General features: G+C 54.4%; 1 protein-coding gene and 1 pseudogene across 1 annotated transcript; one reads left to right on the top strand and one right to left on the bottom strand.

Moving 5' to 3' along the window:
* Positions 1-1,726: 1,726 nt before the first annotated feature.
* Positions 1,727-16,245, bottom strand: FLYWCH1 (FLYWCH-type zinc finger 1). Its single transcript, XM_049768554.1, has 9 exons — positions 16,057-16,245; positions 12,178-12,549; positions 11,661-12,074; positions 10,585-11,016; positions 10,235-10,498; positions 9,067-9,330; positions 8,380-8,652; positions 3,113-3,182; positions 1,727-2,527 (listed from the first exon to the last, which is right to left on the bottom strand). The coding sequence occupies exons 2-9, from the start codon at positions 12,503-12,505 to the stop codon at positions 2,479-2,481; spliced, it is 2,094 nt and encodes a 697-aa protein (XP_049624511.1). The 5' UTR covers positions 12,506-12,549; positions 16,057-16,245; the 3' UTR covers positions 1,727-2,478.
* LOC126002397 (uncharacterized) lies at positions 5,848-5,909 on the top strand (annotated as a pseudogene).
* Positions 16,246-17,228: the final 983 nt, after the last annotated feature.

Here is a 17,228-nt window from a genome sequence, read left to right as displayed (position 1 = left end):
CAGCTGCGCCCCGTCCGTCCGGCCGTCGCCTCCTCTCCGCCCCCTTCCCTGGACCCCCAGCCCAGGCTCCCCAGAGCCGTCCGGCGCGGTGGAATTCCCCCAGCGGTGCCCACCTCCCCGAGGCTGGCTGGGGGACGGGGCGGGGGCAGGCCCGGGCAGGCGTGGGGGGAAATTCCCCGCCCCCTCTCCCCAGCCGGCTCCCCAGTCCTCTGATCTCGCAGCGCTTGCTCGCCCGCGGCCCCGGGGGTTTGGGGGACGGCCAGCGCAGGTGCGTGGGAGGGTGGGGGCCTGCGGGGGCTCCCCGGCACACCCGCCCCGCCACATCGTGGCTCCTCGGTCCTATCTCCACGCCCCGCACGGGGGAGGGGAGGGGGTCCCTATTTCTAGGGCGCAGGGGTACCCGACTGAGGTGGAGACAGAGGTGCCTTGTAGCAAGGCTGTGGGGGTGTGTGTGCTGAGTCTGTTCAGTGACCCCTGCGGAACCCCTGCCCACCAAGGCCCAGAGGTCACACTCACTGAAGACCAGTTGCTAGGGTCCTGGGCACTGGGACAGGGTGTGGGGACTCACTGGCATCTGATGTGTCCCTCTTAGGGAAGGCACAGGGCAGTTGGGAAGCTGGTATCATTCGTGGCTGGAGGATGGAGACCCAACTTTTGAGGGCACTTCAACCCCCACACTCCAAGTCCATCTCCCTTGAGCACTGAGCAGTAGCTGCCCCCCAGCACTGCCAAGTGTGATCCCCCAAACCAAACCACAGTGGGGTTATCTGTTTCCCCAGCTCACCCCTGGGAGGTCGCCCTTGCCCTTGAGGTCAACGCAGAGATAAGTTACTCTGATCAGAGCCCTTGTAAGAAGTGGGAGTCAGTGGGGAGCTGAGAGCCAGTGGGAGGAGAGATGGGGGTCAGCCCCGAGAACCCCAAATCTGGGATGAGTCTCCTCGCCCAGAGAGCCAGTGAAGAGGGTTCAGGAGACTCGAGTGCCAGGACTGAGGTGACAGATCAAGGATCCTTTTGGGCCATGTGCCATGTGTGACCTTATCAGGCCAGGCATCAGTGCTGCCCCAAGGTCACAGGCAACACTCCAGCCCCAGTGTCAGCACTGGAGTTTGTGTGTATTTCTTGGGGATTTAGGTGTACCCTGAACTAGCCAGCACCCCATCATGATATTGTATGGGCAGCTGTATCCAAGGAGAGAACACACAAAAAAGTAAACCCCATCTGGTAGCCAGTCTACCCAGACCCCGGAACTAAGTTTCGGGATCCTAGTGGTTTTGTTTTGGGACCTGCACAGAAGGAGGAACCATCAGCCTGAGCACATAGGGAGAAGACGAGGGGTCTGAGTTCCCTTCCAGCATGCTGGAGTGTCCTGGAATGTTCTGGAATGACAAGTGGATGAATGCACAACACTGTGGCATTAGTTGCCCATGTAGACCCCAAGGCCTGGATGAGTCATGAGACACATGTCCATTATACTGCAATAAAGTGGTTGGTGTGAAGAGAGGAGCGGGGACTCGGGGTCCTCAAAGCTGAGAAACAGAAAGTGTCAATAGAGTGAGGTGCTGGAGCTCCAAGGACATTCCTCCAGTTGCCTAAATGATGCTCAAGTTGGCATGGCCCTACAGCACCCTAAGGCCCTCACAGTTCCTGGGCCAGCGCCTTAGTGTCATCAAGCCACACTTGTACATGACTTAGAGGAGGCTGTGTTATCAGACAAACAATTACAAAAAAAAAAAAAAAGTTTATTGGGGGAAACACAGAAGCAGCAGGCTAGAGAGGGGTCACAGCCCCCCATAGCTAATGCAACAGGCTCTGACAGCTCCATCATGACCTTCCTCGTCACAGGGTGTAGCCTATGGCATTCCCAGGGGTGTCAACTGCTCCCCCACCTCCCACCAGGTGTCTCTGTTCCCGAGGGGCAGGGCACCTCTTCTTTGCTTCAGATGAATGAGGGGGCGCCAGGTCTCTGCTGGCCTCATTTGGCCTCAGCCAGTTTCTTCTGAACTTCTAGACTGGAACCAAAGTGATGTAGGCTCGGAATGGGCCAAGGAGAGTCTGGCCTGGGATGTGGTGTCGGTTCAGCCTGTTCCTGGAGCGATGACAGAGCAGGTGGCCCGGGTCCGAGGGTCCTCCCCATACATGCTCAGCAATCTCCTCGATTCCCCAAGGCCAGAGCGTAGGAGAAGCAGGGACTCCCCAAGCTGCAAAGTTGTGATGAACAAATAGGTCTTGGGCCAAGTCCGAACTCGGGAACAACTGAGTGGCAGAGTCTCCCCAGGACCTGCAGGTCTCCCAGAGACCCCTCCAGCATGGTGTGCAGGATCTCTGTCCGCATGGAGGCCCCCAGAGGCACCTTGCCCCAGAGACCCCTCAGATGGTGGTTGGGCTCAAAGCTGGGAAGAGTGAAGAATTTTCTCTAAGCACATCAGAAGGGCAAGAAAGGTCAGAGGATGGGAGAACACACCTCTCCCAGGCAGATCCTCAGGGGGCTGTGTCATCTGTGTCATCCAGCACCGTATCTTGGTCCTCCCTGGTGAAAGAAACATAGGTTCACGCTCCTCTGAACAGAATATGGGCCAGACATATAATTGGATCATGAGGGGAGGTGAGGGTTGTGTACACTGGTTTCGAAAATGCTGGTGCTCAGAACACCTGACTGCTCGGGGCTCACTCCTGGAAGGGCTTGGGGGACCCTGAGGTGCATCAAACCCAGGCGGCTACATGCAAGATAAGAGCCCTCCTCACTGATCTATCACTCTGGCCTACCCCTATGGTTCCTTTTCTCTTCATTTTGGCTGCTGTTGGCATGTTGGGGGGGAGTAGCCACTTGGCTGTGGCAAACCTGGGGGTGACCAGCTGGATGCAATGTGGTGTGTGTAGGCAGGGGAATGAATCCGTGCCTCAGGTACACAGACTGCTCAGCCTGGACCCACTGGACTGGGACCCCTCCCCGAAGTTTTAAACCATCCCAAGGCTATGCAATGTGAGAGCAGGGGACACAATGCTGAGGCAGGGGGTGCAGTGGGGAGAATGTCCCAAAAGTCCAGGGTGTTGGTGCTTGCTGTTTCAGGTTACCCAGTTCTGGGGCCCTGTACTAGATAAGTCACACACTTACACACAGATATGCAGGTCCTCGGAAGAACTAGACTCGTAGCACAGTTGATCATCAGGTGGAAGATTCATCTCTGAGGAAGAAAACCAGAACCTAGATGAGAATCTAGTGGAAGCTGAGAGAGGTTGGTGCGTGCGTGTGTGTGTGTGTGTGTGTGTGTGTGTGTGTGTGTGTGTGTGTGTGTGTGTGTGTGTGTGGGCCTGAAGGTGCGTTGGGGAAGAGAGAAAGCAGGTGGGGAAGGGGAAGCCAGAGAGTCTGCAGCCTGCAGTTCAGGCCTGCAGTTCAGGCCTCACTCGATACACCCCATCATTGTGCCCAAGAGCCAGCCTTCATCCACCCCAAAGAGATGGGGGAACACGCAGTCCTCCCTGAGCCAAGGCACTCCAAAGTGCAGCCTCTCAGGTAAGTCAAACAGCCCGTTTTCAGAAAAATGTTCATTTTTAGCAGAAATTAAGTTTCTCTGGTTGTAGCTTTTTTTGTTTGGGGGCCACACCCAGCAGTGTCCAGGCCTTCCTTCTGGCTCTGCACTTGGAGATCACTCAGCATGGGACTCAGAGAGAACCACATAGGCTACCAGGCAGTGAACTGGCTTAGTCATAGCCAGGAAAGAGCCTGACACCGTGTCCTGCCTCTCTGGCCCCGCTCTAGATTGTTTTGCACAACTTGTGTTCGCGTCTGCACATCCACTGCCTAAACACGGGCTTATCTCTGCCTATGGGAAGGAAACCCATTTCTGGTTCGACCAAACCTATCTTGGCAAAATTGTGAGTGTGAGTATACACTCATCTTTGGGTTCTTCATTTGGGAGCACTTGAACATTCCTTTTTTTTGTTTTTGTTTTTTGTTTTTGGGTCACATCTGGCAGTGCTCAGGGGTTACTCCTGGCTCTACACTCAGAAATCACTTCTGGCAGGCTCGGGGGGGACCATATGGGATGCTGGGATTCGAACCACCATCCTTCTGCATGCAAGGCAAAATCCCTACCTGCATGCTATCTCTCCGGCCCTTGAACACTTCTACTAGGGTTTTTTGGTTTATTTATTTATTTTGGTTTTGGGGCCACACTTGGCAGTGCTCAGAGATTACTCCTGACTCTGCACTCAGAAATCACTCCTGGGGACCATATGGGATGCCAAGGATCAAACTTGGGTTGGTCCCGGGTCGGCCACATGTGGGACGCTGGTGGATCGAATTGTGGTCCATCCTAGGCTAGTGCGTGCGCACAGGCAGACACCTTACCACTTGTGCCATCACACTGGCCCATCATTTTGTGTGTGTGTGTGTGTGTGTGTGTGTGTGTGTGTGTGTGTGTGTGTTTTGGGTCACACCCGGCAGTGCTCAGGGGTTATTCCTGGCTCCAGGCTCAGAAATTGCTCCTGGCAGGCATGGGGGACCATATGGGATGCCGGGATTCGAACTGATGACCTACTGCATGAAAGGCAAACGCCTTACCTCCATGCTATGTCTTCAGTTCCTCGTCATTTTTTTTTAAGTTAAAAATTCCTTAAATATTTATTCCTGGTACCAATACCACAATTTACAGGGCAATATAGCTGATGTAATGAAAAGAAAAAGACAAAGTTACAATAGATAAAAATGACCTCAGGAATGTACATACAATTGACACTACATTGCATTAATTAATAGCTGCACTTTTGCAAACTGTGGCTATGACAGTCCTGAACAAGAAGGGTTTCCTGTTTAAGCTGCAGTAACTTTTTCTGACTATGGATCATGGCTCCTTCTGATGACAGATTTTTACAATCTCTCTAATGAATTTGGGGACGACTGTCTCAAAGTAACCTGCAAGCTTTCCTGACAACTCATTCACACTCTCTCCTGCTAAGAACTGTAAGCCATTTGTTGCTGAGATTTTAGAACCTTCTGCTCCCCATAGCCACCACTTCCACCACCAGATCCATAACCACCACCATAGAGAATGTCTGAGCTTCTGCCACCAAAACTGCCCTCTTTCATTGGTCCATAATTTGATTGCTGGTGTCCACTATAATTTCCAAAATCAGGGGCTAGAGAGATAGCATGGAGGTAGGGTATTTTCCTTGCATGCAGAAGGATGGTGGTTCAAATCCTGGCACTCCATATGGTCCCCCAAGCCTGCTAGGAGTGATTTCTGAGTATAGAGCCAGGAGGAACCCCTGAGTGCTGCCAGATGTGACCTCCCCACAAAATTTCCAAAATCATTATAGTTGCCACCGCCAAAATTTCCTCTCTCATTGTAACCATCATCATATCCACCACCTTGGTTTCCATATTGTGGTCCTCCACCACCATTGCCTCCTTAACTACTATAAGCAGGACCTCCGCCATAGCTGCCACCATCACCACCAAATCCATCATATCCACCGTCACCTCCTCCATAACTACCTCTGCTGCCACCATCTCCACCACCAAAGTTTCCACTATCGTCAAAGTTTTCTCCACCACTTCCAAAATCGATCCACCTCCTTGACCTCTTTGCGAACTAGCAGACTGCGTTTCTTTTCTTTTCTTTTCTTTTTTTTTTTTTTTTTTTTGGTTTTTTGGTTTTTGGGTCACACCCAGCAGTACTCAGGGGTTACTCCTGGCTCTATGCTCAGAAATCGCTCCTGGCAGGCTCGAGGGACCCTATGGGATGCCCGGGATTTGAACCACTGTCCTTCTGCATGCAAGGCAAATGCTTTGTCTCCAATGCTTGTCTCTCCAGCCCCACGTTTCTTGTTTAGAAATACCCTTTTCAGGTCTCGCTTCGGCAGCACATATGCTAAAATTGGAACAATACAGAGAAGATTAGCATGGCCCCATGGTTCGAATCCCGGCATCCCATATAGTCCCTGAGTCTGCCAGGAGGAATTTCTGAGCATAAGAGCCAGGAGGTAATCCTTGATTGCTGCCGAGTGTTGATCCAAAAGCCAAAAATAACGAACAACAAAAAGGTATAGGGGTGGAGACATAGCATGGAGGTAAGGTGTTTGCCTTCCATGCAGAAGGTCATTGGTTTGAATCCCGGCATTCCCATATGATCCCCCGAGGCCTGCCAGGGAGTGATTTCTGAGAGTGATCCAGGAGGTAACCCACTGAGCACTGCTGGAGTGTGACCTTTCAAAAACCAAAAAAAAAAAAGTTACAAAAGCAGGTCTGGAGTAGTAGCACAAGCAGTAGGGCGTCTGTCTTAGCATGCACTAACCTTGGACGAATCACAGTTCAATCCCCCGCCTCCCATATTGTCTCCCAAGCCAGGAGCAATTTCGGAGTGTAGAGCCAGGAGCAACCCCTGAGCGCTGCCGGGTATGGGCAAAAAAAAAAAAAAAAAAGTTACAGGGCCAGAGAAATAGCATGGAGGTAGGGTGTTTTCCTTGCGTGCAGAAGGGACGTTGGTTCCAATCCTGGCATCCCATATGGTCCCCTGAGCTCACCAGGTGTGACCCAAAAACCAAATAAATAAGTAAATAAAGTTAGAAAAGCAAGGGGCTGGAGATAGCACAGCAGTAGGGCATTTACCTCACATGCAGCCAATACAGGACTGATGCTAGTTTGAATCCTGGCATCCCATATGGACCCCCAAGCCTGCCAGGGGAGATTTCTGAGCAAAGAGCCTGGAGTAACCCCTGAGTATCACAGCGTGTGGCCCCAAAAGGAAAAGAAAACAAACCAAAAAAAAAGCAAATCCTCTTTCTTCCATTCTGCCAGTTTTCCAGAATTTCAATGGTTTCAATTTTGCCATACTTTTCAAAGTAGTCTCTCACATTATATTCCTTTGTCTCTTCTTGAATATCACCAATAAAAATTTTCTTCACTGTTAAATGGGCACCAGGCTTTAGAGAATCCTCTCTAGAAACAGCTCTCTTGGGTTCCACTACTCGACCATCAACCTTTTGTGGTCAAGCACACATTGCTGCAGCCACTTCTTCAACACATGAGTAAATCACAAAACCAAAGCCTCTGAAACATTTTCTCTGGGTGGTCTCTCATCACCACACATACTGTAAGTATCCCCCATTTCTCAAAATGCTCTATCTTTCCTTTTTTTAGTTTCTTGGGTCACACCAGCAGTGCTCAGGGGCTACTCCCGGTCCTACACTCAGAAATTGCCCCCAGCAGGCTCGGGGAACCATAGGGATGCTGGGATTCGAACCACCGTCCTTCTACATTCAAGGCAAATGCCTTACCTCCATGATATCTCTCCAGTCCCACAAAATGCTCTCTTAAACTATTATCTGTAGTTTTCTCAACTGCTCTGGTTCCTTTGGATAAAGGCCCTCCTCCATTTTGAGACTAGACTTAACTCTTCCATCTCAAGCTCAATAGCACACATAGATTCTCAGGAAAATACCCAAGGAGGGGGGCCAGAGAGATAGTATGGTGGTAAGGCGTTTGCCTTTCATGCAGAAGGTCATTGGTTCGAATCCCGGCATCCCATATGGTCCCCCGTGCCTGCCAGGAACGATTTCTGAGTGTAGAGACAGGAGTGACCCCTGAGCACTGCCTGTGTGACCCAAAAACCAAAACCAAAACCAAAACCAAAACAAAACAAAAAAACCCAAGGAGGGAATTTGCCTTTCACATGGCCAACCTAGGTTTGATCCCCAACAGCCTATATGATCCCCCAAGCCTGCCTAGAGTAATTTCTGAGCAGAGCCAGAAATAGCCCCTGAGTAGCACTGTGTGGCCCCTAAACAAAAACCAATAAAAGTGAGGAAAAAAGGTAAAAAGGGGGAGTTGATTCTAAGACGGAGTTGCTTATGTTCTTGAAAAAAAAATTTTTTTTTTGGTTTGGGTGCCACATCTGGTGATGCTCAGGGGTTACTTCTGGCTCTGTGCTCAGAAATTGCTCCTGGCTTGAGGAAACATAGGGTCCATCTTGGGTTAGTGCGTGTAAGGCAGACGCCCTACTGCTTGTGCCACCGCTCTGGCCCTATATGTTCTTGAAATTTGAAAATTGAAAAAAATCTGAGTGGGCCTCCAAGCAATGTTCAGCGGTAGCCTTGGATCACTCAGGCAAAGACTTGGCCCAGCCGGTCTGAAGTTTCAATGCTTGACCGGGGACCATGAAGTGCTCCTCAGGCCAGGAATGCTTGGGGGTGCAGGTATACACAGAACAAGGTCCTCATGTGTTGGGCCCTTTCCACTTTGGGCCGAACAGAGCGGGGCAGTTTAGGCGCCTCAGAATCAGAAAGAGAGGTGGAAGGGTCAAGAAGGTTCAAGAAGGTGCTGGGAAGACTGAAAGCCCAGATCTCGCAGCCCCCGCCGGTTGTCCCGGAATCCTGGCATACCTGCCTCATCCTGCGGCGCTGGGCTAGGATGTTTCTCCCGCTGCCGCAATGCCTCTAGGCCTCTCAGGTCCGGTGGGTGGCAGTGGGCCCGCATCACGGTCACCTGCTGGCCCTGGGTGATGGCACGGCTGCGGCAGCCCCTGCGACCATGTTCACGACACATCCAGTACACCTTGTCGCCTATCTTCTTCTCCTTCCGGTACAGGAATGACTCGAACACCAGGAAGCTGCCACCCAGTGAGGTGCGCAGGAACTCCAGGGGCTGGAAGGTCTCTGTGGGCATGTGTGAGGGCAGTGGGACCGAAGCCTCCCAGCTGGAGCCAGCGCTGGGGCAAGGGTCACCACCCAGACTCACAGCCCTGACACCCTGGATGGGGGTCCTGGGCTACCCAAACCAAAGGCTCTTCTGGGGCTTCCCCAGAGTCACCACCCCACCTTCTTCCGTGAAGCCATGCTTGCTGCTGGGTGTTCCAGGGAAAGGGTGCCGGGCAGGAAATTTTGGGAGACCCAGGTCAGTCTGGACATGATCAGCTCCTGCTGGCCCCTAGCTCCCCTTTTCTCAGCCTACAGCACGGACCAGAAGCTGAGATAGACTTGGGAGCACCCAGGGGTATAGGGTGGGAGGCATGGGAAGGGCAGGAAGCAGAAATGGGCCTGTGGAAGTAACGGCAGGCAGGGCATTCGCACCTGAATCCTCAGTCTGTGCCAAGCGGGGGAAGTTGTCGCGATCTCGCAGCTCCTCCAAGCCCCCCAGGTCAGGTGGGTGACAGTGGCGCCGCATAACCATGACGCGCAGGCCCTGGGTGATGGCGCGGCTGCGGCAGCCCATGCGCGCCTGGTCTCGGCAGGTCCAGTACACCTTGTCGCCTGCTGCCTTCTCACGCCGGTACAGGAACGACTCAAACACCAGGAAGGTGCCCCCAAAGGGTGTCTTTAGGAACTCAGGGTCTCCTGGAGAGGGTGATGTGACCACTTGGGGGGACCTGCACCTCTCACAGAGACACGGCCTGTCTCTGTTGCTCAGCCAACCCACCTGCAGCTCATGGTTCAGTTCTGTGAGGAAAGCCCCTGACAATTATCCCCACTTGGGGCCTGCAAGAAGAGGGAACCTGGGCATGCTCCTGCTGAACTGGAGGAGTACATGGGGGCTTCTTGGAGACACTGGACAAGGACACAGGAAGAAGAGCAGAGGACCCTGCCCAGGAAGGGGAATCAGAGGTGCCAAGAAGTGGAGTAAGGCTCAGCTTCAAACATATCTACAAGGATGGGGAGCAAGTACAGGGTTATGGCGCATGCCTGGTGCAAGGCCAACCAAGGAGTGATCCCCAGCACCCTATAGGGTCCTTTGAGCACTGCCAGGGGTCAGCCTTGAGCATCGCTGGGGCTGCCCCAAAACAAGGAAGGAGAAGGAGGAGAAGAATCGAAGGCATGAAGCTGCTGTAATCACTGTGCCCGAGGCCCAAGGAGGCCGTGGAGCAACCAGGGTGGGTTAAGGGGCCAGAAGGGATCAAAGGCCAAGACCTGCAGAAGCTGGACCCCACAGACCAGTGTAGGCAGGGACGAGGGGTGATGAGCAGAACCCTTCCCACTGCTCTTCTTTGTGGGGGACACTTGTCTCCCAGGGCCCAGAGTACGTCCTACTTCTTGGTGGAAAGGAGACGGTGAGATGGGGGTCTGTTTGCCCCAGTCCCACAGAGATTGAGAGAAGAGAGGACAGGAAAAGCCAAAGAGCACACGGCTTCTAGAATGTTCCCTGCTGGGGCTTGCAAGCAGGAAGCGGAGAGGAAGGCTTCAGGGGGCCCTGTGTGCCCCCACCCTCAGCCTAGCCAGCCCAGTCCAGTCCAGGCCCATGTACCTGCACCATCCTGCTGGGCTGCGTTGGGGCGTTTCTGCCGCTGCCGCAGTGCCTCCAGGCCCCCCAGGTCAGGGGGGTGGCAGTGGCCCCGCATCACAGTCACCCGGCGGCCCTGGGTGATGGCTCGGCTGCGGCAGCCCATGCGTGCCTGGTCGCGGCATGTCCAGTACACCTTGTTCCCGGCCACCTTCTCACGCCGGTACAGGAATGACTCGAACACCAGGAAGCTGCCGCCAAGGGGTGTCTTCAGGAATTCGGGGCCTCCTGGGGAGGAACATGAGGGGCTCGAGGCCTGCCAGGCTAGGCCAGGCCCAAGAGGACCAGACTGACGCTGGCAGCCAGACACTCACCCGGGTCCTCGTCCTCCTCCTCCTCCTCCTCCTCATCATCATCATCATCAGAAGAGGAGCTTGAAGGCTCAGCTGGCTGTTCTCTGGCCTTCGCCTGTATGCGGGGCCGGGGCCTGCTGAAAGAGAGCGGCCCAGGACCCCTGCGGCCGAGCAGATCCACAACGGGCCGGGCAGGCAGCCTGGATGCGATCTTCTCCCGCTGCCGCCGCGCCTCCAGGGCCTCCTCATCAGGCTGGTGACAGTGGCCCCGCATCACCGTCACACGCTGCCCATGGGTGATGGCACGGCTGCGGCAGCCTTGCAACGCGTGTTCACGGCACGTCCAGTAGACCCTGTCACCCACTGTCTTCTCACGTTTGTACAGGAATGACTGATGCACCAGGAAGCTGCCACCATAGCACGTGCGCAGGAACTCCAGCCCCCGGGTTTCTCCTGGTGACCAGACACACGAAGGACAGGCTCATCATGCCATCCCCTCCATTGTGTATGCCCTCAGGGCCATCGTCTCCTCAACTGTCCCACACCGCAAGGAAACTCAATGGTCTTGGATGTGCTAGGATCACAACTCAGAGGACAGGAGCAATGGCAAGCTGACCTATGTTCAATCCCCAACATCCCATAAGAGCACTCCTAAGCACTGCTAGGAGTGATTCCTGAGTGCAGAGCCAGGAGTAAGCCCTAAGCATCACAGGGTATGGCCCCAAAATAGTAAGACATAAAATAAAAGACCCATGTAGGGTTCTGGAGGTGGCTGACAAGAATGAGGCCCTGAGCACTAACCCCAGCAAGGCAAAGAAAAATAAAAATCCAAAATCTATTTTTTTGGTTTTGGTTTTGGTTTTTGGGTCACACCCGGCAACACTCAAGGGTTCCTGCTGGCACTACACTCAGAAATCGCTCCTGGCAGGCACAGGGGACCATATGGGATACCGGGATTCGAACCACTGTCCTTTTGCATGCAAGGTAAATACCCTACCTCCATGCTATCTCTCTGGCCCCTAAAACTCCAAATTCTAAACAAGCTGAAAAGCATCTGGGCCGTGAGTGTCTGAGTGCAAAGGGTGGGTGGGACTCACCGAAGCCCAGCATTTGGCGTTTCTTGGGGGGCAGGCTCATCAGGGCCAGGCCTCGGAACCCCTTATACTCTCCAGCGCTGTATTTGCTAGCTGGCCCCCCAGCAGTGGTCTCTGACTCGCCAGGATGCAGGCCGGATCCCTCCGAAGACTGTGACCCAGAGTTCTGGATGGGTAGCTTCTGCCTCCGGCGCCGTGCTTCCAGGCCCTCCTCGTCAGGTGGGTGACAGTGGCCGTGCATGACAGTGGCGCGGGTCCCACGGGTGATGGCCCGGCCTCGGCAGTGTAGCCCCACACTCTGGCGACACTTCCAGTACACCTTGTCGCCCTTGGCCTTCTCCTGCTTGTACAGGAATGAGTCCAGCACCAGCAGGCGGCCTCCAAACGGGGTGCGCAGGAACTCTAGGGCTGGCCGTGCTGAGGATCACAGGATGCACAGTGGGCATGGGGAGGAGGCAGGATGGGGGGGTCCACCAAATGGGGAGCACGGGGAACACATCAGCCTGGCCAGGAAACGCACCTGTCTCCGATTTCCCACGCTGCTGCTCCTGGGCACGAGGGCCAGGCTGGACAGTCACCTCCAGCTCTTCTGGCAGGATCTGGGGGGTGCTGGCCTGAGGGTCAGGCTCGGACAGTTCCGGGGAGTTACCATGATGCCGGCCATCAGGCTTGGAACCCCTCTTATTGCTTCTCTTCTTGTTGACCCGTTTGGAGATTTTCCTGGAGTTGGTAGGGGACCTGGAGACTGCCTCTTCGGGCGGCTCGGGAGATGGTGTCTGGCCAGCCTGCCAGCTGGCAGCCTCCTGCTCCCTGGGCCCGGGCAGGGGCATGCTGGGAACCCTGGCCATGGCCCCTGCCCTGCTCAGGCCCCAGCACTCAGGGCTGCTTCCAACTTCCTGGCAAGCAGAAGGGAAGCAGGTCAGTGTGGGATCTGGGCCTGGAATGCAGGAGGGGCGAGGGTAGGCTGTCCTTTTCCACCTCCCAGCCCTGCCATCCCATGGGCTAAATTCATGACTTTCGGGTGCGTCAGGGGTGACCCTTCCAGCATGGGTTGTGCCCCAGGACCCCCAGCACTCCCCTGAAGCTCCTCACTCAGCGACCAGGGGACAGCACTGAGGTGGGGCATGACCCATGGGTTTGATCCTGGGCTCGGTACAGTCTCCTCTTTTTTTTTTTTTTTGGTGGTTTTTGGGTCACACCCGGCAGTGCTCAGGGGTAATTCCTGGCTCCAGGCTCAGAAATTGCTCCAGGCAGGCACGGGGAACCATATGGGATGCTGGGATTTGAACCGATGACCTCCTGCATGAAAGGCAAACGCCTTACCTCCATGCTATCTCTCCAGCCCCTCTGTACAGTCTCCTAAACACACACACACACACACACACACACACACACACACGTGCACGCAACGCGCACACATTTAAGACCTGTCTGGGTTCAATCCCTGGCATCCCATATGATCCCTGAGCCTGCCAGGAATAAATTCTGAGTGCACAGCCGCGAGTAACCCCTGAGCACTGGCAGGTATGGCCCCCCTCAGAAAAAACAAATGAGGGCTAGAGAGATGGCATGGAGGCAGGGCAGTTTGCCTTGCATGCAGAAGGACGATGGTTCGAATCCTGGCATCCCATATGGTCCCCTGAGCCTACCAGGAGCGATTTCAGAGCATAGAGCCAGGAGTAACCCCTGAGCACTGCCGGATGTGACCATAAAACAACAACAAAAAGGGGCCGGAGAGATAGCATGGAGGTAAGGCGTTTGCCTTTCATGCAGGAGGTCATCGGTTCGAATCCCGGCATCCCATATGGTCCCCTGTGCCTGCCGGGGCAATTTCTGAGCCTGGAGCCAGGAATAACCCCTGAGCACTGCCGGGTGTGACCCAAAAACCAAAAAAAAAAAAAAAAAAAAAAAAAAAACAACAACAAAAAATAGGATGTCAAGGATAGAATGCTATCAAGTTATTCAACAGCTGCTCCAAGGCTGTTTTCACCCTGCGCTGGCGCCTAGAATATACACTTTGTTCTCTGCCGTGAAACATTTGAGAATTTCCGAGTGGGAGAAGGAATTCAACTGCCCGTTCATGCACATTTGCTCAGAGTCGAGGCATGTGGCCTTGTATGAGGCAAATCTGATTTTTCTTTTTTTACTTTTTTGTTTTTTGGGTCACACCCAGCGGCGCTCAGGGGTTACTCCTGACTCTGAGCTCAGAAATTGCTCCCGGCCTGAGAGACCATATAAGATGTCAAGATTTGGGCCTGGAGAGATAGCACAGCGGCGTTTGCCTTGCAAGCAGCCGATCCAGGACCAAAGGTGGTTGGTTCGAATCCCCGTGTCCCATATGGTCCCCCGTGCCTGCCAGGAGCTATTTCTGAGCAGACAGCCAGGAGTAACCCCTGAGCACGGCTGGGTGTGGCCCCCCCCAAAAAAAAATATGTCAAGATTTGAACCACCATCCATCCTGGATCAGCTGTGTGCAAGGCAAACGCCCTACTGCTGTGCTATCTTTCTGGCCCAGCAAACCTGATTTCAACCCAGCATCAACCCCTAGCACTGCCAGGAGTAATCCCCGAGCACCCCTCATACCCACACCTCGTGTAGCCCTAAGTCAAAAGCCAAAAATTTGGTAGCAGAGCCCTCAAGAGTGCTCAGAGGCTATTTCTGCCTCTGTGCTCAGGATCTGCACCAGGTAGTGCTGTTGGGGTCACCTGAAGTGTCAGGGATCAAACAGAGTTCAATCACATGAAAGCTGGCCCTTAGCTTTGGACTCTAAATCTCCTTCAGTGAAAGGAGTGTTTTCAAGGCAGGCATACACAAATTGAACGTTTGAGAGTCTGGACCAAAGTGATAGCACAGTGGTAGGGCGTTTGCCTTGCATGTGGCCAACCTAGGACAGACCTGGGTTTGATCCTCAGCATCCCATATGGTCCCCTGAGCCTGCCAGGAGCGATTTCTGAGCACAGAGACAGGAGTAACCCCTGAGTGCTGCTGGATGTGGCCCAAAAACCAAAAGCTAACAAACAAACAAAAACCAAAAAGAAAAAAAAAAAAAATGAAGCAGCCAGTCTTGGGTGTGAAACTCTGGACCACAGCAATAGTACTGCGGGGAGGGTGTTGTCTTCACTCTAGTTCGATCCCCAGCTCTCCATATACTCCCCTGAGCACCATCAGGAGTGATCCCTGAGCACAGAGCCAGGAGTAAGCCCTGAGCTCTGCGGGTACAGCCCAAAGACCAAATCTGAGCACCCCTTGGGCCCTGTATGCCACATGCAGCACTCATTAAATATGTCGACCACACTGCCCGCTTGCCCACGCTGCCCAGGAACCCAGTCCCGAACACTGCAGTGTCCACCTCCACTGTCCTGGCCCCATTCCTAGCACCAGGTTAGAATCCTCCATCTGCCCTGTCCAATGTGTCCCCATCCTACACCCCAATCCCACTCTCCCAGCCGCAGGATCCCCTCTCCTTTCCGAAGCTCCACACCAATCATCTGCCTCTTCAATTAAAAAAAAAAAATCCAAAACTCATCTGCGTCACACACAGACGCTCCACCATCCAGGCCCGACTCATACGTGCTCTTGTCTGAAAGGGAGCATTTGGGGGGGAAAGAGCACAATAAATCTTTGATGGAATCAAAACAAAAAATTCAGAGAAAATCCTGGAAGTGATTTTTTGTCCTCAAAGGCACAAATACCCGACTCTTAAACATATAAACAAACACAAAAACACCCTTTCTTTGGAGTTGAAAGTCTACCTGTGCCTAAGGATCCCAGAAAAGGAAATAAATGTAAGAGTGACGGGGCTCATGCCAGGGTCTCCAAGCAGGGGGGCTCTTAAGACACCCCCTGGTCTTTGTGCCTGGGGATGGCAAGCAAGGGCTTGGGCAGACAGGAGGGCACTGGAGACAGAGGTGGAAGAGGTCGAGCTGGGAGGTGGGGAGGGAGGTTCTCTGAGCTTGCAAGAGTCTGTCAGTCAGCAAGTCATCTCTGCCTGCTGGCACTGGGGTGCATGCAGTAGGGAACCTCCTGCGTGTAGGTGGGCTGGGAAAAAGTTTGGAAGGCACTGGAGCAGTCGCATCAGAGCTGGTAGTGCAAGGAAGGAAAGTGCAAAAGGAAAGAAAGAGCAAGGTCACTGGCACCTCCAAGCCAGGCCGGGCTGGGACCAACGTGGGGTTTGGGGCCCAGTGGGTCGGTGGGTGGGGGGGTGCAAGGAGCAAGAAAGCGAATGGGGGGTGCAGGAAAAGAAAAGGGAGACCCCACCACCCCAATACACAATGCACAGGGAGGGACATGCAGCCTTGGGACCACCCCCCAATGACTGCAGCTCTGGGCACGCCCAGGACAGCTGGGCCTTGGACCAGGGATCGGGGACCCTCCCGGACCCGCTCACACCCGTCCTCACTGGCTCTGCGGCGGGTGAGCCGGCGCGATGGGGCTTCAGGCCTCGGACTGGGCAGCCTCCGGAGTCCAACTCGCGGCCCCCAGGTCCCTCCGGCCGCCGCCACCCGAGCCCGCTCCCAGCCCCCACCTGCCCTCTCGGGAGCGCGCCCCGTGCCCGCGCGCGCGGCCTCGCTGGGCGTCGGGCGCGCGCATCCCCAGCCAGCCGGCGAGTGAGCATGCGCCGCAGGAGGGCTCCGGGCCTCGAGGGGAGTCCAGGGAGGCTTTTTCCCAGGCCCCGCCCCCGTAGGCGGATTGGCCAATCAGTCGCGACCGGAGGCGGGTCCACGGCCCGAAGAGAGATGGGGCCGTCCTCTGATTGGACGTTGCTTCCGGAGTTGCGCATCAACGGGCCCCGTCTCTGGGTCTGGGCGCCTAGGCCCTGGGGATTTTGCGGCCCTGGGATTTGGGTTCTGGTTAGGATTTGGGAGGCTTCTTTGAGAACCCCCTCTCCGGGTCGCCCCAAGGATTTGGTCCCCACTCCTTTGCCGGAGTCGTTTTCTGCAGGAAAATTCTGACTCACCTCTTTGAAATCTGCTGTTAGGGCCTCCCTAAATCGGGGTCAGTTTGAGCCCAAATTAGTAGTGACGTCAGGACGGTGACTCAAAGGGTTTGGAATTCGACCTCTGCCTGCGTGCAGGGCAGGGTAGGGGGAGCTTCTAGCTTCCATTTTCCAGCACTCACTGGGGCAACCTCTGAGCACCGCAGGAAACCTCCCTCAGCATTGCTGAGTATTACTACCCAGTCCAATAAATCACATCAGTGACATTGAATAAAATGAGTTGAGAGGAGTCGGAGAGATAGCACAGCTGTAGGGCGTTTGCACCCTGCTGATGCAGGCCAGACCTGGGTTCGATCCCTGCCATCCCATATGGTACCCCGAGCTAGGAGCCTGAGCAATGGTGGTGTGGCCCCAAAACAAAATGTGTTGCTAATGATAAAGGGAAGGAAGGAAGGAAGGAAGGAAGGAAGGAAGGAAGGAAGGAAGGAAGGAAGGAAGGAAGGAAGGAAGGAAGGAAGGAAGGAAGGAAGGGAGGGAGGGAGGGAGGAGGGAGGAAGGAAAGGAGGGAGGGAGGGAGGGAAGAAGGAAGAAAGGAAAAACAAAAGAAAGGAAGGAAGAGAAGATGGCTCTTGACT

Source organism: Suncus etruscus, chromosome 2 (genome assembly GCF_024139225.1).
Source record: "Suncus etruscus isolate mSunEtr1 chromosome 2, mSunEtr1.pri.cur, whole genome shotgun sequence".
NCBI lineage: Eukaryota > Metazoa > Chordata > Mammalia > Eulipotyphla > Soricidae > Suncus > Suncus etruscus.
The sequence above is the reverse complement of the archived record's forward strand: the minus strand, read 5'-3'. Positions and strand labels throughout refer to the sequence as shown.